General features: G+C 40.7%; 1 protein-coding gene across 1 annotated transcript; it reads right to left on the bottom strand.

Annotated features, from left to right (window-relative positions):
- Positions 1 to 6,033: 6,033 nt before the first annotated feature.
- LOC129425948 (cytochrome P450 2K1-like) lies at positions 6,034 to 17,746 on the bottom strand. The gene is made up of 9 exons (XM_073857747.1): positions 17,401 to 17,746; positions 13,379 to 13,541; positions 9,388 to 9,537; positions 9,138 to 9,298; positions 7,555 to 7,734; positions 7,305 to 7,446; positions 7,034 to 7,218; positions 6,715 to 6,856; positions 6,034 to 6,617 (listed from the first exon to the last, which is right to left on the bottom strand). Exons 1-9 carry the CDS (start codon positions 17,596 to 17,598, stop codon positions 6,409 to 6,411), a joined length of 1,530 nt encoding a protein of 509 aa, XP_073713848.1. The 5' UTR covers positions 17,599 to 17,746; the 3' UTR covers positions 6,034 to 6,408.
- Between the last annotated feature and the right edge of the window lie 6,108 nt (positions 17,747 to 23,854).

The following is a 23,854-nucleotide window of genomic DNA, read 5'->3' as shown; positions in this document are numbered from 1 at the left end:
TGACAACAGTGGTCTGGCCAGGATATTGTCATTTAAAAAGTGGAGTTGCAGCCCTCAACTGATGTTTATGTTGTCATTTTGTGTATTGGCCACCAGGGGCCTCATTTATAAAATGCTGCGTAGAAACCATCTTACATTAGATCCTACGGTCATTTATCAAAAATGCGTACGTGTGATTCATAAACAGAAAATGCGTGTACCCCTTTCTTTCAGATGTGAAATTTATAAATCGCAAATGATCTTGAACTTGTGCGCAGCTGAGCAGTTTCAGACCTTCGCATTTAAACAATGGCTAATTAATGTCATAGACATATAAACTAGCGCTTGTCAATGTTTAAACCTAATTTCGAGCGGCAAGAATGGCTTATATTGCCAAAAACCTGCAGCAATCGGACAAGCAAAAGTGCGTTCGTCTGCTCAGACCCTGACGTGACGCTAAGTACTTTTCCACATCAAAGATTTTTTTTTAAAATATGAACTTTCCCTTGGATTTTTGCGTATGCACACTTTACAATCAAATCTGTGCGTACGCACGCTTTATAAATGAGGCCCCAGTTGTGTGATTGCAGTACCAGTTCTAGCCACAATTTTGTGATTGCAATACCAATTTTGGCCACAATCCTTCATACTGTTCCTTTAAAATCCCCTTTCATCCTATTAATTTCAATATGTCATCATCCTTCAGGAAGTGACATCATATTTGGTGGGAAAAACATCAGTGAGTTTTAGCAATGCATTTTATGCTGGAAATTGTCTTTTCAAAAACAAAAAGCTCCCATCTTCTGTGAATACATTTTATATCAGTAAAATAAAAAAGTCTTTTCACAAGTTACCATGTGGTTAAAATCCAGTTTTTATTGTTATTTATATGTCTATTACCTTGTTCACACTGTCAGTCCAAGTCCGATTTTGGTGCATATCCGATCCAATCACATTTAGAGCGTGTGAACGGCCCAAAACCTGCTGATCAGGCTACATAAAGAGATTGGTTTGAAATCTCTGAAAAAGAGAGAGGTTTGAAATCTGTTTGAAATCGCATTTCCAAAAAATCCATTGAAGTCTGACCGCTCTAATTGCTTTTTGGTTACATCATGCTGTCACGTTAAGTAAACGCAACCCAAGCGCGAACTTCGGAACAGTCCATTTCTAACAAAATGATGGGGGCGTTTTGTTTGCAGATTGTCGTGCCAGCGTGATGTTATTGCCGGAGCACAGCAGAACGTTACAGAATGCACAGATTTTAACAGTTGTGATACACAATGTGGACAGTGAGTCTCTCAAATCAGATATGCACCAAAATCTGATATGAACTGACAGGGTGAACAAGGTATAAGTGGTGATTTTAATATGCATTAAGACAAACCATGTGCAAATTCATCTTTCAACACCACTGCAATTATTTTCTCTATAAAACAGAAATTTCTAAAGACAATCTCATTATCGCGGTTTGAAATTGCCTTTGTTTACTACATCACAAACCTGTAACCAATCACCATCAACACAGTTGGAGGAGTCATGGATGCTGAATAAACTTGGTGCTGAGACTATTGCAGCACAGCTGCTTCTTTAACCTGTCAACATCAGCGCTAAACAACATTAGTGCTGCAGATGTGCAGTTCATGATTGCAATATGTGAAACTAGACTTAGAAGTTATGTGTCTGAAACTGCTGAATGGCTGCACATCTGTGTCAAATCAACTCAACCATCTTCTGGCCCCCAGAAACAGGTATTTCAACCCAGGATCCACATTTCTGTCAATGTTTAGGTTTTGCGTCAAAAAATGTCACCCCACAAGTTTTCAATGGTGTAGAGATCATGAGATTGACCTGGCCACTCCATAACCTCAATCCTTTTGTCTGGAACCAAGATTTTGCCCTCTTGCTTGTGTGTTTGGGGTTGTTGTCTTGTTGAAACACCCATTTTAGGGGCATTTACTCTTCGGCAAAGGGCAACATCATCTCTTCAAGTATTCTGATGTATTCAAACTGTTCAATGTTCCCTTGTATACGATAAATAGGCCCAACACGGTAGTATGAAAAACATCCCAATAATTTTTGCATCACTAACTGTCTTTAAAGTGTACTGTGCCTTGAATTCAGTACCCGAGAGTCGCCTGAGGTTCTGTTGATAACACTTGACCCGACAAGAACAATTTTACTTTCATCAGGTCACAAAATGTTACTCCATTTTTATTTGGGCCAGTTGAAGTGTTGATGTGATTTTGCTCATTGCTCATCATGGCATAAATAAAATCGATAATTTTGACCCATTCAATGCATTGTTGGCTTTTGCTACAAATATATCCATGCGACTTATGACTGGTTTTGTGGTACAGGGTCACGTATGTCATTCTGGTCAAATGTTTGAGTTGTGTTTCCTTTTTACTCTGAACTTAAAGTTATCTTGACAAGTTTCACTTACATGTGTATCACACTTGTCTCTTTTCTCATCCCAGGTTTGATTTTGTAACAAATGTCCAGCAGGGACCAGCACCATCTTATTTAAAGATAACTTGATCTCATGGAAATTCTAGTTATGAACAATTTGATTAACTTATTCATGTCCATGGCACAAAATTCAGTTTTTTCATGCCTTGAGCACGAATGTCTTTTTCGTGTTTCACTTGCAAAAATTTCTATAAATAGTTTTTCGTGTTAGTGGCACAACTTTCTTTTTCGTGTCATTTTTTAAAATCATTGTCGCTTGGGGTTGGGGTTAGATTTGGGATTTGGGTAGGATGTACTTTTATGTATTGGTTTCTACGTGTTTTTCTTCCGCTTTTAAAACTATTCTCGCCTGGAGTTGGGTTGAATGTAAAAGGTCTAAAAATGTAAAAGAAAGTGATTCAAACCCCAAGCAAAAATAAGAAAATAGAAAAAAATAATGAGAAAACAATACATAAAATGACACACGAAAGTCGTGTCACGGACACAAATTTTTTTTATAGAAATTTGTGTGAGTGACACTAAAAAGATATTCGTCCTCAAGATACAAAAAAGCTGAATTTCGTGCCATGGACATGTCACAGGTCGGAGCGGACCACCACTATCGTGAGTCTCGCTCCTCCCTCAGCTTCCACCCCGAGGAGGTCCCAATAACACCCCAATGACCAAACGGATGAGGCAAGTAAAATAAAACAATATTTATTAAATTTAAAAGGGTAAAGGGGGAAGAGAAAAGGGTTCTTAAAATAAACAAGCTCTCTGGGACTGGAGGGCTATGTATCCGAGTCGCTTCTGACTCTCACGGGGACTTGCAGGTAAGTCTTCCTGACTTACTCTCTCTATTTATCCACACGTGAATTACAGATGAAAATTCTCAGCTTTCACTCCTTGTGTCTTCCAGGTAGCCTGCAGGTGAGCGCTCAAACCTCCCTTCCTGGACGCAAGAGCAGATGCAGGTAAGCACACTGGTGAGTAGATGGGTAATTACCTTCAACCAGCAGCCTTAGGTGTGTAGGGGGTATGCTGGGCTTGCAACTTGGGCGTCCAGAAGGTATACAGGTACGTGCCTGGGCTTGGAGCTGGAGACGTCTAGAAGGTATACGGGTGAGTACACTGCACTTGGAGCTTTGAGGCGTACAGGTAGGTATGCAGATAAGTACACTGAGCGTACAGGTAAGTATACAGGGGGTACACTGGACTTGGGCTTCAAGCATACAAGTGGATGTACAGGTGAACACACTGGGCTGGGAGCTTTGGGCGTACATGTAGGTATACCGGGGAGTACACGGAGCATAGACTTTGGGTGTACAGGTGAACACACTGGGCTGGGAGCTTTGGGCGTATAGGTGAGTTTACAGGCGAGTATCCTAGGCTTTAAGCTGGAATGGATTCAACTTGCAGGCACGTGGATAGGCGTACATCAGGCTTTAGCTCTTCGAGGCTCAGGTGGCTGGAGAGGACATATATGCACACAGCAAACTTCTAGCCTTCCTCACTAGGACAGACTTCTGAGGAACACTTTGACGTTGACTTCCCAACACATAGTGGAACAGTCCCACGACAACACAGAGCCCTTGGCTCAGACCTGCAGACTGACATCAGAAACACACACAGATTCTCTTGAACAGTATAATACTCAAGTGAACTTTTAGGGAGAGATACAACACCTCTTTGCTTCAGGCAAGGAGGGCAGATGGAGGTACAGGTCGAGGCTGCTGCAACGTTGGGCCTAGCACGCCCACAGATGGTATCAAAGGTGGGTAGGTTGAGGTAAGGCCCCAAACCATGTAATGTACTGCCCGAGTGGGCCAGTCGCTTCCACTCTCCTCTCATCTCCTCAAACAGCGGGGCAAGAGATCTAGATGTGGGCGGGCATCTGGAAGCACTCAGATGTATAATTATACACAATGACAGTACGTATGCTTTTTCCACGCAGCAGCCAATTACCAGTTTTCCCTCTTTTGATATTCCACACAATATTCACAGCAAATCCTTACTTTATACAGTTGCAACGCCACCACCAGGCGGGGGAAGGAGGTAAATGGGTCGCAGTCGGGTGTATTATAATATATATATATATATATATATATATATATATATATATGACAGCCACCCAACATCACCAATCCACTCTTCTATAACAGGGCTCTCCCTTCGGCCTAGGAAGTGATCGCTGACAACACTGACACAGCATAACACTACAATTTCTCAGGTGTACACACATCAAAAGACTCACCCACCGCACTCCACACACTCACGGTGAATTGAAGTCAGAATCACACCGGTGGGCCGGGGAATAGTCCTGGATAGTCGAAAGGGCTGGTGCAGAGGACGACCATGTGAGAACGTCGAGACCACGATCTTTAAGCCCACTCCTTCCTCTTCTCAGCCGGTTCCAGCTCACCCACCGATCCTTGACACGGGTGGGGCTGCTCACACAGGGAATCGGATACACAGGGAATACACTGGGATACAGTATTAGCAAGGGTGAAACTGGCAAGGCAACAACAAGATGAATTCCAACGTAACTCCCAGATTCCTTTGACACTTAATACTTCCCTCTTTCTTCCAGATGTCTTGTGCCTCTGAGGCTGGTGGCACAACAATTTCTCCGTTCCTTCCCCTTCAATCTGTTTCCGGTGTCTTCTCAACGTGCACGGTCTTTTCAAGGTAAACAGTACACATCAGCACAAACACTTCAAAAGGAATTATTTAACACTTAGCTCCATCTCTCGTCAGCCCAAATCCACCGTTTTGACTTCGCCCAGTCTGCAATCTCCACATCCATACGCCTCTCCAGACACACCGAGCACTTCCATCTCACCCACAGCGTTTGCTGGAATAAACTCTCCCTTTACTGTCTTCCTGATGCCTTATTTATATGCCTCCTCTTGTCTGCAATGTCCAATCGCCAATCGCCATGTTTGCTTTGCACACCTGTTCCTAATAAACCCCAAATTTGTTTACCCGGAGTTGCCGGAACTGGCCGGGTGTTTCAATGAAAATGGTCCAGGCGGAACTATTTCTGCCATTTTGGGTTCCGCTGTATAAAGTCACTCTGTGACAGACACAAATAAATTAATCAAATATTTCATGACTATAACACGACTTTCCATGAGATCAGTCTGTTTAAAGATGTTTGATTTGTTTTATACACACATTATGAAGAAAAAGTAGTGAAATGAGCGAAAGCCGTGACTAATTTGCAGTCTTCTTATAAAAATACGAAAAAAGCTGATTTGATTTCCTCTAGAAGAGTATTTTCTTTTATCATTGCAGAAATATCATGTTCCTGTGCTCAACTGCGAGAGCATTGGGTTAACAGCAAGAAGATCATGGGTTTGATTCCCAGTGAACACAAATACTGATAAATGTATAGCTTAAATGCCCTGTAAGTCAGTTTGCATACAAGTATCTGTCAAATGCATAAATGATCTATATATATTTATACAGCATATACATTTTTACACCAACAATTGATTATGTTTAGGCACAGAATGTACATGTGTAGTGTAAAAGCAATGAGATAATATAATAGTTTAAGAGTGATATAATGTTATACAAGTGTCCGGTGGCAGCCGGTGACTTCTCTTCTGAATTGCGCAATTTCCAAACATGTGTTCGGTGCGTCACGTAAACCAATGTGCATCATAAGTCTTGTCAAAATACGTGCCTGCTGCACACGTGTCGAACATGTTTATGATAAAAGAGACGCTCACGTTCACAAAATACTCGCAAGACACTAACGCAAAACGTCTATCATAAACCCTTTAGAAGCGTCTGCAGCAGGCACATATTTTTGCATGTGTGGTGCACATAGGTTCACACGACGCACCAAACACATATCTAGACATGATGAGCAACACGTTTTGACGAACTTTGCAGTCGTATGCCCTCTACAAAGAAGTCACTGGATGCCACTTTAAGAGTCTTTATGTTTTACAATCTTTATGAGGTATATATTTAACTAGTTATTTTGCGTTTTTCTACCCTACTGACTGCACAGAGTTTGTGTGGTGAGGGGTTCAAGACGAAACCCACAACTGGTGTGAGATCCAATTCATCTTCAGAGACTCCAGGTGGAGGAGTGAAGTGAAAACACTGAAGAAGAGAAGTGAAGAACAGAAAGAGCTCCATCCTGGCCAAACCCTCTCCTAAACAAATCCTGCGACCTGAGAGAAAAGAAGGGAATGTGTTTGTAATAATTGTTAAATAACATACAGTAAGTCAAATCAAAGTGATTTTGATGTCAATAGTAAAGTTTATTACCTGCAGAGAAGGGCATGAAGGCGTCACGTTTGATCAGCTGACCGTTCTCATTGAGGAAGTGTTCAGGGTTGAAAGTGTCGGGCGTCTCCCACTCGCTCTCATCTCTCAAAACAGACGTCAGCAGTGGCAGAACACACGTCCCCTAGATTTCAGAAGAAAACACAGACAACATTAGTGTGATAAAGACTGGGGGTTTTGGAGCCTTAATTTTTGCTGGAAACAACAACAACGAGCACATTTCCTTAAAATAAACTAGAGAAAGATAAGCTGGGCAACAGACTGTAAAGTGTGAATATTATACAATACGAGCAAGACGGACCTTCTTGATGAGATATCCATTGAAGTTCACATCACAGCTGGTTTGATGTGGCAGATTCAAGGGCACTAAATTCACCAGTCTCTGGATTTCATGGATCACAGCGTCTGTGTAAGGTAAATTCTTCCTGTCCTCTGTAACTGGTTCACGTCCGTCAAGCACCCTATCAATTTCCTCATGAACACGATCTATGACCCAGAAGATCACACAGAAAACGTTTCATATCTTTTTTTACTTTTGTAAATATAAAAAGAACAGTTTGACCTGCTATGACCTTGTATTTGAGGATATTTGGCCATGAGCAGTAAACCCCAGCGTAGCGTTGTACCGGTGGTGTCAGTACCGGCAGCAAACAGGTTGGACACAGTCATGAGCAGGTTCAGATCATTAAATTGCGAATCATTTTCTCCAGATTTCTGTTAAAATCACAAAAAAACATGCTTTATTATTATTTAAGGTGAGAATTAGTTTAAACATACGTATATTAACCTACACATTTGATATATAAATTCATGATATTCTACCTCTAAGCTTTGTTTTTGGATGAGGAAGGCATCAACTAATCCTCTGCAGTCGAGAGGGTTAAATGTCTCCCGTAAGCGATCCACCAGCACCTGCATTTCAGCATAGTATTTATCCAAACTTTCCATAAGCAGTCTCCAGGTCTTCAGCAACGGTCTAAGCACTGGAAACATGTTGTAGATCTGCAGGTGGAGCCACACGACAAAGTACAACATACAGTCAGACTATCTCTTACCATTTGTAAATTAGACTGATAGGGAACACTGTACTGTGCCGTGTTTTCATATACTATAATATTAGTGCAACAAAACGCAACAACCAGACATTATGATGCTGGGAAAGCGTTTTGATAAACTTTTTGAGTTGCTGACACGTTAGAATTCATTTGACATAGGGGTGGTTTCCCAAACAAGGATTAGCTTAATCCCGGACTAGGCCTTAGTTTAATTAGGAAATATAACTAGTTTTAACAAACATGCCTTACTAAAAACATTACTACCTGTGTGCATTTTGAGGCAAAACAAAGGGCACTGATGTATTTCAAGATATAAAAGTGCAAGTTGTTTTCAGTTTGGACAGCTCTTTAAAATGTTTTAGTCTAGGACTAATCTAATCCCTGTCCGGGAAACCGCCCCATAGTGCTGTGATTTCACCAAGTAAGATGTGATCCTGGATAAACATTATAATCAAAGATACCCCAACTTACCCTTAAATCAGAGACTGAATCCGTTTTTTTTTTTAAACCGGGTCCTAAAGTGGATTAATCTGAAATCGTCACCCTTGCGGTTTCGTGTGTACAGCCAATCCGTATATTTTGTGAAGCGAAAACGTCATTACATCACGTGTCAGAAGCGTCACATGTAACAGCAACAACAATAATGGCGGACTACATGATTGTGTTCATGCTACAGAAGCTACTAAAGCCTACTAGCTTAATTACAGCAAAATCTATTGCTTCTATGCAATTGTGGTGACCAACAAGCGATAATGGACAACATCATACGTTGGTTATGCGCATGCTCAAAGTCTTCTTCTCCGTGTATAGTGTATATCTGTGGCAGAATTACAGCGCCCCATACTGGTCCGCTTTCAGTCGGTTTCAGTGGTTTCGTGTTTATGGATTATTTTTTTTAGAGCAAGGAAAAAAAAATATCGGATAGAGAATGCACCGGCTTGGTGTGGACATAGCCTCAAACCCTAACCATTTTAAACCCTTAAATTAGTGTGAAATAATAGTTTGAGGGGTATTTTTAAAAGCCCTTACCCAATCCTAAATCTAACATACACCTTAATCCTAATCCTGCAATCTTATTGGTTAATACAAATTTGATCCAGGACCAACAATGGTGTTGATCCAGAATCACATCCTACTTGGTGAAATCACGTTCACCCACGTTAGAAACACTGTAAAAGGGTCCATTCAGGAGATCCTAAAAAGTTACACATTGCATGTTTAATGAAAATAAATGAAACACAATGTATTACTGAACATTTTTAAAGCTGTGATCATATAAATACCACAAACATTTTAATTAAGGCTAAAAGTGTTGCCTAGAGGAAAACTTGGGAACCATAAAATGGGAACCTGTATGGCAGCAGAGCCGCTCATGTGGATGATCTGGTTTGCCCTGTCAACCATTTCGTTAAACTTTGGGTCATCATATTCGAACCGATTTCCACAAACAATAGCTGAGATGATGTTAGAAACGGCATAATTTACTGGCTGGTTTGTATCAAAAGGATTTCCTGCGAGAGATACAGAAACGAAGGTCAGATGTTATTAAACATCAGCACTCAAATTGGCATTAATGAACTGTACGCTGTAGTTGATATACCTTGGAAGGTCTCAAACACTTCCCGCAGATATCGCGTCTCCTGAATAATTTTCTCTTCGCTCAGTTTCTTTCCCATCCCAAAGTCTCGAAGAGTTGAAAGAGCAAATCTTCTCATGGTTTTCCACCTATCACCATTTGTAAAGGCAATTCCTGCAGGAAAATGTTCATCTCTTAATTTGTGTTTATGACATATTCATACTGTTTGTTGATCTGTAATCTTTCTCTGTGAGAGCTTTTATAAAAATTCAACTTACATACAACCAAGTTATACATATTATACAGAGTCAATCCTTGTTTAGAGCTTTATTTTTCTTTTCCAATTTGTTTCCAAAAGCTAGTCTATAATATAATCCCTTTTTCTTGCATTGGCTGCGTCTTTAAGCTTAGTGTCACAGGTCGGAGCGGACCACCAATATCGTGAGTCTCACCCCTCCCTCAGTTTCCACCTCGAGGAGGTCCCAAAAACACCCCAATGACCAAACAAATGCGAGCAAGTAAATTGAAACAATCTTTATTAAATAATTTAAAAGGTAAGAGGGGAAGGGAGAGGGATAACTAAAATTTAGCTCTCTGGGCCAGGAGAGCGTTGGTTTCGAGTCGCTTCCGACTCTCACGGGGACTCACAGGTAAACCTTCCAACTTCTTCTTTATGTCCACACGTGATCACAAGTGATTATTCTCAGCTTCGCCCCTTTTTGTGTCTCCCAGGCGAACTGCAGGTGGAGCTACTCACCCTTGTTTCCTGGACAAAAAGAGTGAAGGTAGTTAGGTAAGTACACTGAGCTAGGAGCTTTGGGGCATCCAGAAGGTGTACGAGTGCGTTCCTGGCTCAAAGCTGTAGGCACCTAGAGGGCACACCGGTAAGCATATGGAGGTAGACTGGGCTGGGTACTGTGGACATACAGGTAAGTATAGAAATCAGTACACTCTGTGTAGACCTTGGGCATCCAGGGAAATGTACAGATAGGTGCACTGGGCTCTTAGCTTTAGGTGTACAGGTGAGTATACAGGGATGTACACTGGGCTCTTAGCATTAGGCGTACAAGTGAGTATACAGGGGGAACACTGGGCTCTTGGCTTTGGGCGTGCAGGTGAGTATACAGGGAGGTACAATGGGCTGTTAGCTTTAGACGTAGAGGTGAGTATACAGGGAGGTACACTGGGCTCTTAGCATTAGGCATGCAGGTGAGTATACAGGGAGGTACACTGGGCTCTTGGCTTTGGGTGTACTGGTGAGTATACAGGGAGGTACAATAGGCTCTTAGCTTTAGACGTAGAGGTGAGTATACAGGGAGGTACACTGGGCTCTTGGCTTTAGGTGTACAGGTGAGTATACAAAGAGTTACACTGGGCTCTTGGCTTTGGGCGTGCAGGTGAGTATATAGGGAGGTACACTGGGCTCTTAGCTTTAGGCGTACAGGTGAGTATACAGGGAGGTACACTGGGCTCTTGACTTTGGGCGTACAGGTGAGTATACAGGGAGGTACAATAGGCTCTTAGCTTTAGACGTAGAGGTGAGTATACAGGGAGGTACACTGGGCTCTTGGCTTTAGGTGTACAGGTGAGTATACAAAGAGGTACACTGGGCTCTTGGCTTTGGGCGTGCAGGTGAGTATACAGGGAGGTACAATAGGCTCTTAGCTTTAGGCGTACAGGTGAGTATACAGGGAGGTACACTGGGCTCTTGGCTTTGGGTGTACAGGTGAGTATACAATACTTATAGCTGGAAATGGATGTAACTCACAGACCCGTAGGTTGGTTGGACGTTAAGCTTTAGCTCTTCGAGGCTTAGGTGACTGTAGAAGACGTATATGCACAGGGCGAACTTCTAGCCTTACTCACTAGGACAGACTTCTCAGGAAACACTTGGACGTTAACGACACAGAGCCCTTTGCTCAGACCTGCAGACTGGCACTAGACAAACACACAGAATCCCTTTAATGATATAATACTTCAGTGAACATGTGGGGAGAGATACAACACCTCTTGGCTTTGAACAAGAAGGGCAGATGGAGGTACAGGCCAAGGCTGCTGCTCGTTGGGCCTAGCATGTCCACAGATGGTATCACAGCGGTGGGTAGGTTCAGGTAGGGTGCCACACCATGTGCTGTACTGCTGGAGTGGGCACAGCGCTTCCCTCTCCTCTCTTCCAAATAACGGGACAAGAGATCTAGACGGGGCGGGCCTCTGAAATTACTCAACAGACATATAATCATATACAGAAACAACACAGATGTTTTTTTCCACGCAGCAGCCAGTTCTTTCCTCCTTCAATACTCCACACAATATTCACAACACTTCCTTACTTTATACCGTTGCCACGCCACCACCAGGTGGGGAAAGGGGATCAGGAGTCACAGTCGGGCGTATAGAGATATAATGGTCGTCCACTGACACCAGAAAGAAGGGCTTTCTTCCCGGCCTAGAGAGTGATCGCTGACAACATTGACACAGCACAACACTACAATTCTTCAGGTGTACACATGTCAAAAAGACTCACCCACTGCACTCCACACACTCACGGTGAATTAGGTTCAGAACACCACGTTGGGCTGGGAATTAGTCATGAGTAATCGAAAGGGGTTGGTACAGAGGATAACCAGATAAAGTTGTCTTTTTTTTTCGAAACCAGGCTCGACCAATCACATTCCCAACGCACACACACGCATAGAATTGTGGGACAAAACAATGAGGTTTTTCTTTCTCAATCAGAAGGCTTTAGCCAGTGGCGGAAAAAGTGGGTTTGTGAACTCTGCGGAATTCCGTGGATTTAATGCCCGTCATTGACAAGCACACATACCCCTCGCTTAAGCATGTTCGTGGCCAGTAACCGTCATTGATAACAAGCACACATACATAGCCTATCTCGCGCGTTGTGAGTGGCATTGACAAACCCTGCATGTGCTGTTTGATGTGATTGTTTTTAATGATAGAGAGCACGAACCATTTGATATTTGCGATTAAATACAATTTTCTGGAGCACTGGCGGCTTGTGACTGCACTTCCGAGGATGCGCTAATTCATAATAAGTGTTCGGATTGTCACGTGTGTGGTTCCCTTTTCCAAAACATGTGTCATGCGTGTGGAGAGATCCTGTGTGCACCACGTGTTCTGCCAAAACAAGTGCCCGCTGGAGACGAGTCAAAACCGTTTATGATAAAAGAGACACTCACGTTTCCCAAATACACGCAAGACACTCCCTTAACTGTAAACTCTGATTACGCATGAGATTGTGCGAGTATCTGGCACACGCCAGCGTCTCCTTTCAAGTTCAAGTTTAAGGCAGCAGGCACTTATTTTGGCATGACACGTGCTGCACACGCGATCTCTCAAAGTGCAGAACACATATTTTGAAATGACGAACCACACACATGACAAGCTACATACATGTTGTGACGAACGTCGCATCGTGAGCTTCAAAAAAAGAAGTCACCAGCCACCACTGTACTGGAGAGTTAAGTAGATTTCACTTGACTCTCTCGTCTATTTGACGTGACAGTCAGCACTCAGCACATCATCATTTCAAATCCATTTAAGTTACAAAACGAGTGCTCTTGTTAATTTTAATATAAAGTTTACATTGTGTTGTAAAAATTATGAAATTATCTTTATACATAGCTACTTAATTCATAATGAGAATGTATTAACACAAGCTTTTTTAATACACTTTAAACAATAATATAGCCTATGTAATTTAAAAAAAGCTAAGCATCGTTTTAAAAGAAACCTGACACGTTTGCTTAAATAAACAATAGTCAGATTTTCTGTGTGTATATATAGGGTGTATTACATTAAAATGTGCATAGCGCTGCACATGTGTTTAACTAAATAGGCTACGTTTTCACAGTTTAAATTTGGATTAAGTTCTACTGCTGTTTTTACACTGTTAATTGCACAGCAATTTAAAATTAAGAAAATAAAAATGTACATGCAACTGCAATATATTCAATAACTATAAGTCAATAGTAAAACGGTTAAAGTAATGTGTTACCGTGTCCTTTACTGATGTCTTGGAATATGGGTGTTATGTCTCTTTCCCCGAATTCGTCAGCCTGGTTCACCAGTGCTTGTTTAACCGTCTTGTATCCGGCCAAAACCACAATCTTTTTGGGTCCAAGATGAATTTTGAACACTGACCCATATTTCTTTGATAACTTAACAAGAGCAAGGAAAACATTTAAAATGTTAACAAACCTGTCCGACATTATAACATTAAAAAATAAAAGCACTGATAAAAGATTTATTTTCTATAAACAATGCAGGCTACGTGTTTCATGCAGAGTACATTCAATTGTTTTGTTCAGAGATCCTCAAATAATATTTATAAATAATTTTATGAAAACAATCACAACATGCTTAATTTTTATATAAAAACATGCAAAACAAGCAAAAACAAAAAAAAATAAGTAGAGATCGGCTTGTGTGTCAGCTTGCAGCTCTGTTTTGGCGCTACACAGCGGGGTAACACTTTATTTCGATAGTCCCCTTTAGACATTTTACTAATTTTAAGTTACTTTGCAACTACTTATCACCTACCAATCTTTACAGTATTAGTAAACTGTCAGTTTAATATTAACACTTTATTGTGATGGTTCCCCAACAGATATTCTACTGACTATCAGTATCCTTGCAGGTGCATGTCAACTAATTCCACTAACCCTTACCTCTTCCCTAACCCTACGCAATACAGTCTCCTAATAATCTAATGACAGTTAGTTGACATATAGTTGCAAATTAATGAATATTAGTTGACATGTAGTTTCAAGGTTATTTATAGTTAGTAGAATGTCTAAAGTGGACTATCAAAATAAAGTGTAACCCACAGCGGTGCCATTATGGAGCTAAATTATTGCCATAAATACTATGAGAAAAGTTTGGTACTCTTCCACCACCTCGACGGCCGATGTTGCGGAGCATCGACTGTCAGCCTTTCACTAAAATGTATTCTCTGAAAACCTGTGTTAGACTAGGCACAGCGGTTAAAGGCGGAGTCCACGATGTTTGAAAAACGCTTTGGAAAAGGAGACGGGCCGACTACCAAAACACACTTATAGCCAATCAGCAGTAAGGAGCGCGTCTACTAACAGACATCCTAGCCGGATTGCGTATGTGTGGGGCGGGTCTATCAACAAAAGGTCCAGATTCTATTGGGGTAGGGGCGTGTTTGTTTAGGTGATTTCAAATATCAACATTGGTTTTAAAACATTGTGGACTCCGCCTTTAAGGTATAGAGGCGTGAAGACCTTAAAACAGACTCCATGTTCATCACCTCATAGTACAGTTGTCATATTTATAATATCTATATCTAGAGCTCCGTCTCTCATATACAGGCATTTATCCTGCCTATAGGTTTGTGCATATATTCATATCTGTTCATTTTAAATATTGCCTATTTTTAATGTACTGTATGCATGAATATAAAATACAATAAATGCATACTATAGCTTCAATAGTCTATAAAATTAATAATTGAATTAAAAACAAGATTCTGTCTAAAAAAGACATAGGGCCCTATCTTGCACTCAGCGCAAGTGACTTTGTCAGTGACGCATGTATTATTTCGTATTTTGCACCGGCGCACAGCGGGTTTTTCCCTCCACAGACGCACGTCGGCAAACTAGGGAATGAACTTGCGCTCCCTGGGCGGTTCAGTGCAAAAAAGGAGGCGTGCTCCGGCGCAAACCATCTCTTATGCTATGCTATATCTTATGCCGGTTCAAAAAACAATTGCGCTACTAACCCAAAAAAAACTAGTCTAAAGTCAGTGGCGCGTTGCGCGTGGTTCATTATGCTATTTTAAGAGCGCATGCTTGACCATAGCGTGCACAACGCGCATTGCTTATCTAATCTACACAGATGCAACAGTTATTTTTGCAAATCATAAATTGTTACAATAAAAAATATAAGATAAGGGAAATCATTAAATCATAAATTGTTACAATAAAAAATATTAATACATGAGATAAGGGAAATCATTGTGGTGAGCATTGTGGTGATAGTTTTTATTTATTTTGTGTGGCAGCGTTAAACAATTATCATGCAAATAACGATTAAAATATTTTCACAAGTTTGTTGTGTGGCTGTATTACGTTTATTTTATCTAAATAATAATTAAAATGTTTTCATAAGAAACCTTCATGTATGTGAACTTGATTTGTAAGTGTACTTTGGGGTTGAACCTTGCTTGCGTTTCTTGTGTCTAATTTCAAAGCCCCCAAACCCTTTCAGCGGTGAGGGTGGACGCAGCGATGTCCTCCTGTGTGCCCGGCGTGCACGATTTATGCTGGCAAGCTTGGGATCCAGCCGTCTCCTGACATCATTGTAGTGCTTGGCGCAGCTGATGAGACAATTGCGGCTATTTCCTCTCATGCCTGTTTAACCGACGCTGATTTGGGCGGGTTTCTCCCATCCCCATACAAAACAACTTCTCTGTCTTTGACTGCTCTTACAAGAACGTGGGTCTCCTCGGCTGTGAACCGCTCCTGGCGTGCGCCTGTCAAATCCGTCATAATAATAGCAACCCGCCATGGAACTTGCGCCCTTGCGTTTAAAGGGAATGTTGGATAGCGTTCTGATTGGTTTATTTGACGTTACGCCCAAACCACACCTATGAATAATGAACCTACTTCAGACCAACCCCTTATTGATTTGCGCCCGACGCAAGACTTATTTCTCCAGCCGGGAAAATAGCAACAGCGCCCAAGATCCGCCCACAAAGTCACTTGCGCTTTGCGCTTCGGACTTGCGTTTCAGATCGTTAAAATAGGGCCCCATAATCTGTTGTTATCTTCTTGGCGTATTTACTTGAACACTAGCTTTAACTCTACCATATTTTAAAACTGTGGTGAGCATTTAGTTAAAAGCTATAGTGAGTGTCTGCAAATGTTTATATTCCAAAAACAAAATAAACTGATAAACATGTATACCGTGAAATATAAATGACTCATTCACTGAAATGGATTTTTGGTAATACCGCCCACCCCTACCACCCAGTGTAACCTCCTTAGGGGCTGGCTTCCGCAACGTTTCTAGTTCCGCCTTGTGCGTTAAGGAACTCGTAGTGACCGGCCTTTTGTAGTAAGCCCATGTTCCGCGCCTTATGTGGAGGGCGGAAGGTTTACGGATTGCAAAAATATACATTCACTTGAGTCTTGCAAGTTTAAACAAGTGTGATACAAAGCCTAGTTCGTAGTTCATAGGTTAAGCAACCCCTGCGTAACCTGGATTTTGTTCTACTGCTGCTTTTTCTGTCTGCACTACAATGTAAATATTTCATACTCCCGTGTGCCTTTAATGTTAAAGCAACACTATGTAGTTTTTTGTACCTTTAAATAATGACTTTTAACTGGACAAATTGTACTGTTGCTGCAACCTGAGCACCCTCCTAGCTGCTAAAAGCACACTCTGAAAGTCAAGGTGGAGGGTAGGAAACACAGCCCCGCCCCTCCCCCTGCCGGCAGAAGAGTGCCTGATACCAAGCACTGTTGTGCTTTTCAACCACATGGGGGAGCTGTAAGTCATTTTTACATGGAAACTACAAAGTGTTGCTTTAAATGGCTAAAATTGCACAAATTATTTTCCTTAGCATTTTATTCAATTCTATCTTATGTTTTTAGCTGTCAATACTTGTCAATACTTGAAAAACCATTTCACTTGAGACTCAACATAAGACAAGTATTGACAGCTAAAAACACAAGACAGAATGGTACAAAATGCCAAAGAAAATAATTTGTGCCATTCTAGACATTTAACATCAAAGGCACATGAGAGTATAAAATATTTACATTGTAGCCAAGACAGAAAAAGCAGCAGTTGTACAAAATAAATGTAACACAGGTGTTGCTTAACCTATGAACTACCAACTAGGCTGTTTAAACTTGCAAGACTCAAGTGAATGCAATTTTTTTTTTTAAATTTTTGGGCGGCTTACACAATTTTGAGACCCCACACATTTCATTGCAACTGTAATGAGAAATATCTGGAAAACTAAATTGAAAAGAAAAGTCTACTCACATTCAACAGGCTCAAATGAAGTTGTTTAAGGTCCAGAATGTGCAGGTTTCCCACGAGTGGCAGTGGTTTGGGTCCTGGAGGTTCTTGGTCATCTTCTGGAGACCTGAAGCAGAAATAAATAACCAAAAGCAGCAGAAGAGCAACGAGTAAAGCTCCTGTGCTGGAGACATTCAGGAGAAGTGTTTCCACTAAAGCCATAGTAAAAGAGATTTACAAACAGCTGTGTGAGTCTTCAGACTGAACAGACCAGTATTCATGCCAGGAAATGATTTGGTCTAAAACATGGAGAAGGAGGAGCCAGCAAAGATTTACAAAACAAACACAACAGCAGTTAGCAGAAAGTTGAAAAATGTTGCATTTACCTCACACAAGCGCAGCCATGCCTCCTGTTGCCATGGGAACGTTATGAAGTGACGTGATTATGTGACGTGAACATCATTGAAAAACTGCAAAAGTTGAAAACAGTTTTTGCAAGTTCCCGCAATTTTTGCAAGTTCCCGCAATTTTATCGCATAAAATTGCATAAATATCCCGCATATTCTATTGCATTTTTAAAGAAAATGTGCCGTGATTTTTGTCCGCAGCGTTTTTCTGGAAGGACTGATAGAGACTAGAAACTAATGTTGCATCTTATTATTTTTTATTTTGATTATAAATCAACCAACATAAGCAAACATGATGTGTGTTGAGTTGACAAGGTAGTCTTCATATAAAATTGGCTCATTTTAAATTGTGAAACAGCTTAAGTTCCCTAATGACATCATTCTTCAGGAAGTGACAGGAAAATAATTTTGATTTTCATTTTATGCTATCTGTGGAAATTGTCTTTTTCTCATTCAAAAACAAAACGCTCCCATCTTCTGTGAATACATTTATATCAGTATAATAAAAAAGTATTTTCTTAAAGTTCCCATGTGGTTAAAATCAAGTTTTTTTGTTATTTATATGTCTATTACCTTGTTCACACTGAGTGCGTTTACATGCACAGTCTTACGCCGATTATGCTTAATAAACTGATAACACGTGGGGTCATGTAAACGGTTTTCTTTAATCGGGGAAAGCCCATAAACGGCGTAAGCAAAAACCGATCGGCACAGGTAGTTTTTTTTTGCTCAGATGCCGATTTCGTGTAGCATGTAAACAACTTAACCGGCTTTCTCACGGTTTTGTCCATGTGCGCATGTCTCCGCGTATGAAAGATAAAAGTCACACGCGGAAGTAAGCGCAAAGTAACGCATAAAAGTCTCAGCTCAAAGCAGTTGGCAGAGAAACTGTTAAAATAGCAGCTCATGTTACATTTACAGGTTCTGCAGACACGAGAAGAGATACAACAGTATAGCTTAAGACAGATATGCCGTCGGTTTTTTGAACGACTATTGTGTACTAAAGGTGGTGACGTCACTGCCTGCGAGAAAACTGATAATTCTGCAAGTCGGCTTATTGATTTGCATTTAAACGCATGAAAACAGTTTTCTGTAATAAGCAGATTTTTGATAGTTATCCGCTTATTCTGTGCATGTAAACATACTCAATGTCAGTCCAAGTCCGATTTTGGTGCATATCCGATTGGAATCCAAACACATTTAGAAGGTGTGAACAGCCAAAAACCACATGAAATCTGTTTTTTCTTATCTGTTTCAGGCTACATTTAGAGATGGTTTGAAATCCCATTTCCGAAAAATCCACTGAAGTCTGACCGCTCTAATTGCTTTTTGGTTACATCATGCTGTCACGTACAGTAAACGCAACCCAAGTGCAAACTTTGGAACAGTCCTGAGGAGGGCGTTATGTTTGCAGATTGTCAGCCAGCGTGATGTTATTGCCATAGAAACAGTGCAGGTAATCCAGAACACAGCAGAATGTTACACGACGCACAGTTCGGACTTGAACAGTTGTGATACACAACACAATATTGACAATGAGTCTGTCAAATCAGATACACACCAAAATCTGATATGAACTGACAGTGTGAACAAGCAGTGGTGGACGAATTACACAAATCGTGTACTTGAGTAAAAGTAAAGATACCCAGGGTAAAATATTACTCAAGTAAAAGTAGAAGTACTTGCTTAAAATGTTACTTGAGTAAAAGTACAAAAGTATCTGCCTCAAAATGTACTTAAGTACAAAAGTACTGTGATTTATTATGGCCGTATCATTTTTGTCACAAAACTCAAATTATGTGAAATAACTCTCTTGGCTAACCAATCAATAAATAGAAGGACATTAATAAACCAGACACTGATGTCTATTAAAATTATCATAAGCCTAAAACCTTAAAAACAAAAAATTTCCTTTAGCATCAAATGAAATAACAGGATTTGAGAGCAGTACGTCTCATTTCAAGATTTATTTGTTAAATAATTTAACAGTTTAAGTGTAATAAAAACTTGACTTAAGCACAGGTTCACAATAGTTTTCAAAACATTAAATACATAACGTTATCTAGAAATCAGTCTCCCTTTCTTTGACAAATAAAACAAGCCTTACAGAATATAATTTCAGAAACGTTTCATGTGCTTTAGCATGTCATATGTATATTGTAATACATAATAAAATGTATTTATATATTTTGGAAGCAAAACTTTTGAAAATATTAATAACAATCTCATTTAATAGGGAGCACTCCAATCCACCTGCCTGTTTAAGCATCATACACTGCATGGCTAGTCAAAATGTCATTTATATTTTACAACAGTGTTGATAGTGATTAATTGTCATTTCAAAATAACAGAGCACTGAGCTTCAAATACAATGAACTTAAGTGAAACAGCTAACTATACGGCTAAAAATAGCTTCAGCCCGCATAGCTTAAAGTTCATTCATGATAACGTCGTACATATTTTAGCAACACAATTAACAGTTTTCTGCAAGGTACTGTTAAGATTGCTTTTTAAAAATATAACCAGAATAAAAATGGCTTACCTCTACGCGTTTCCTTAGATTTGAAAGAGTATTCTTTTAAAACGAAATAGCACAGTTTCAAGGCAGGCAGAGAAGACACGAAGGACTCGTTCTTTTATTTAATGACTTAAAAAACACGTGTAAATAAGGCCATTGTTGTTGTGACGGGTCAGTTATCTCCTCCGTTGTTTTTGAATGCAGTTTCATTCTCCAAACGATGCATTGGCTGGCTGCTGCACTTGCGTGACTCGCGTAGCTTATGTGAAACAGCGCGGCCACCAATAAGTTCAAAACGAAGCGCATGCTGTATTGGTGGTTTGACGCATCACGTGTGCATCCTAGTTTTTTTTAGCAGCTTTAGTTTGCCCAGTTACGTTTTTTATCCACTGATAAATAAAAAGGAAAGACCGATTTTTTAAAATGTAGTGGAGTAAAAAGTAAGATATTTGACTTTAAAATGTAGTAAAGTAAAAGTCTCCCAAAATAAAAGTACTTGAGTAAAGTACAGATACGCGAAAAAACTACTTAAGTGCAGTAACGAATTACATTTACTTCGTTACTGTCCACCACTGTGAACAAGTGGTGTTTTTAATATGCATTAAGACAAACCATGTGCAAATTCATTTTTCAACACCACTGCAATTATTTTCTCTATAAAACACAAATTTTCTAAAGACAGTTGCGGTTTGAAATCGCCTTTGTTTCCTACATCACAAACATGTAACCAATTGCCATCAACACAGTTGGACGAGTCATGGATACTGAATAAACTTGGTGCTGAAACTATTGCAGCACAGCTGCTTCAGCCCTTCTTTTGGGATAGCTTTAACCCTCTCAACATCAGCGCTAAACAACATTAGTGCTGCAAATGTGCAGTTCATTATTGCAATGTGTGAAACCAGACTTAGAAGTTATGTGTCTGAAACTGCTGAATGGCTGCACATCGGTATCAAATCAGGTCAACCATCTTCTGGCACCCAGAAACAGGTTTTTCACCCAGGATCCACATTTCTGTCAATGTTTAGGTTTTGCGTCAAAAAATGTCACCCAACAAGTTTTCAATGTTGTAGAGATCAGGGGATTGACCTGGCCACTCCATAACCTCAATCCTTTTTTTCTGGAACCAAGATTTTGTCCGCTTGCTTGTGTGTTTGGGGTTGGTGTCTTTTTGAAACACCCATTTTAGGGGCATTTCCTCTTCGGCAAATGTAATCAAACTGATCCATGTTCCCATATATACGATAAATAGGCCCAACCTGGTAGTATAAAAAACATCCCAAAACCACGATTTTGGCATCACCATGTTTAATTGTCTTTACAGTGTACTGTGCCTTGAATTCAGTACCTGGGAGTCACCTGAGGTTATGCCAGTAACCACTTGACCCGAAAAGAAAAATGTTACTCCTATCATGCCACAAAATGTTACGACATTTTTCTGTGCGTCAGTTGATGTGTTGATGTGATTCTGCTCATGCCTTTCTTTTAACAATGGTGCTTTACAGGGGCTTCTTGCAAAAAGCTTAGCTTCAATCAGATGTCTTCTGACTGTCAACGTACTTGCAGATAATTTCATATCATTTCTGATCTTTCTAGAGGTGATGAAAGGCTGAATCTTTGCATTCTTGACTATTCTTCAATCTTTATCAACAGTAGTTGCTTGTTTTCTTCCATGTGCTTTGGGTTTTTGTTGCCATTTTAAAGCATTTGAGATAACTCTATGGGGCGGTTTCCCAGACAGGGATTAGACTAGTCCTAGACTAAAATAAATATAAGAGCTGTCCAAACTGGAAACAACTTCCACTAACATCTTAAAATACATCAGTGCCCTTTGTTTTGCATCAAAATGCACAGAAGCAATGTTTTTAGTTAAGCATGCTCGGTAAAACTAGTTATATTTCCTAATTAAACTAAGGCCAAGTCCTGGTTTAAGCTAATCCCTGTCCGGGAAACCACCCCTATATGTATGGTCTAAGTCATGGGCGTCGGAAGCAAATGAGCTGTGAGGGTGTGATCCCGGACAGGGAGCTGCGAGGATGTGTATCCCGGATGGTGAGTCTCAAGTGTGTGTTAATAATGTTTTGTGTTAAACGTCTGCATCTGGGTTTTCCGCCTCGTGATTCATGACAACGGGTAAGTACAGTAATGATACCATTTAATTACCACGTAGATACTCAAAAGTTAGTACCACACATTTGTCTGTAAGTACAACTTATATACCATATATGTACAAGGTAAGTACACATATGTCACAGGTTGGAGCGGACCACAGGTGTTGTGAGTCTTGCCCCTCCCTAATTTCCACCTCAAGGGGGTCCCAAGAACACCCCAATGACCAGACACACAAGAGCGTAGGTAAACTTTAAAACAACTTTATTTAATTTAATTAAAAGGTAGGTAGGGGAGGGGAAGGGGAATCTAAAACCAAACTCTCGGGCCAGAGAGTATTGAGCATGGAATCCTCGAACTTCGTCACGGGAATTCCTCAGGTAGGTCTTCAGAGGAATTGCACCTTTCTCTCACGTGACTTTAACTGTTGATTCCAACTAACACTGGGTTCTATGTTTCAGGTTGACTTCCCGTGGCGCCTTTCCTCCTTCCTGAAGGTAAAGAGAGAGACACGGTGAGTAATACGTTGGGCTGAGGTGAGTACCTTATGTCGAGGCATCCGCTTAAGGAGGCCCAGCTCGGGGAGCGCCTAGATGATGGGCAGATGGAGGTTCCAAGGCCACTGAAACTTCACTTAGGACACAAAGGTGGTTAGTATTTAGCCTTTGGCATCCCGATGCATATACAGAAGGGTGAATGGGTCTTCGCTGTGAGCATACAGGTAAGTATTCCAAAGCAAGTGGCTATTAGCTTGAGCGTACAGGTGCGTGTACAGAAAGGGAACTGGATCTTCACTTTGGGCGTACAGGGGCGCATTCAAAGGTAAGTAGTTTTTAGCTTGGGCATACAGGTACGTATTCAAATGTAAGTAACTTTGCTTGGGCGTACAGATACAACCCAGTCTCACCCCATGGCGTCAATATTTGACGACACTTGACCATGTGTCAATATGTTGACGCGGAGGGTATACCTTTTGTGTCATTTTTTGACGAACTGGGGACTTCAATACTATTACGTCCGTTGCATTCTCTTTTCCTATTTTCTTACCATTTTCGCATCGGTTTAGGGTTAGATTTACATAATGACATCCCTACCCAAACCTAACTCTAACCCCAACGCCAGGTGACAACTGTTTAATTTCACGTACCTAACTCTAACCCCAACGCCAGGTGACAACTGTTTAATTTCGCGTACACTGTTTAATTTTGCGTAATCTAACCCTAAACCGATGCGAAAATGGTAAGAAAATAGGAAAAGAGAATGCAACGGACATAATAGTATTGAAGTCCCCAGTTCGTCAAAAAATAACGCGAAAGGTATACCCTCCGCGTCAACATATTGACGCATGGTCAAGTGTCATCAAATATTGACGCCATGGGGTGAGACTGTGTTAACAGATACGTGGCAGGAAGGTGACAGGATCTTCACTTTGGATGTAGAGGGG

The sequence above is a fragment of the Misgurnus anguillicaudatus genome, chromosome 19 (assembly GCF_027580225.2).
Source record: "Misgurnus anguillicaudatus chromosome 19, ASM2758022v2, whole genome shotgun sequence".
Taxonomy (NCBI): Eukaryota; Metazoa; Chordata; class Actinopteri; order Cypriniformes; family Cobitidae; genus Misgurnus; species Misgurnus anguillicaudatus.
This window is presented reverse-complemented; position numbering and strand designations above follow the sequence as displayed.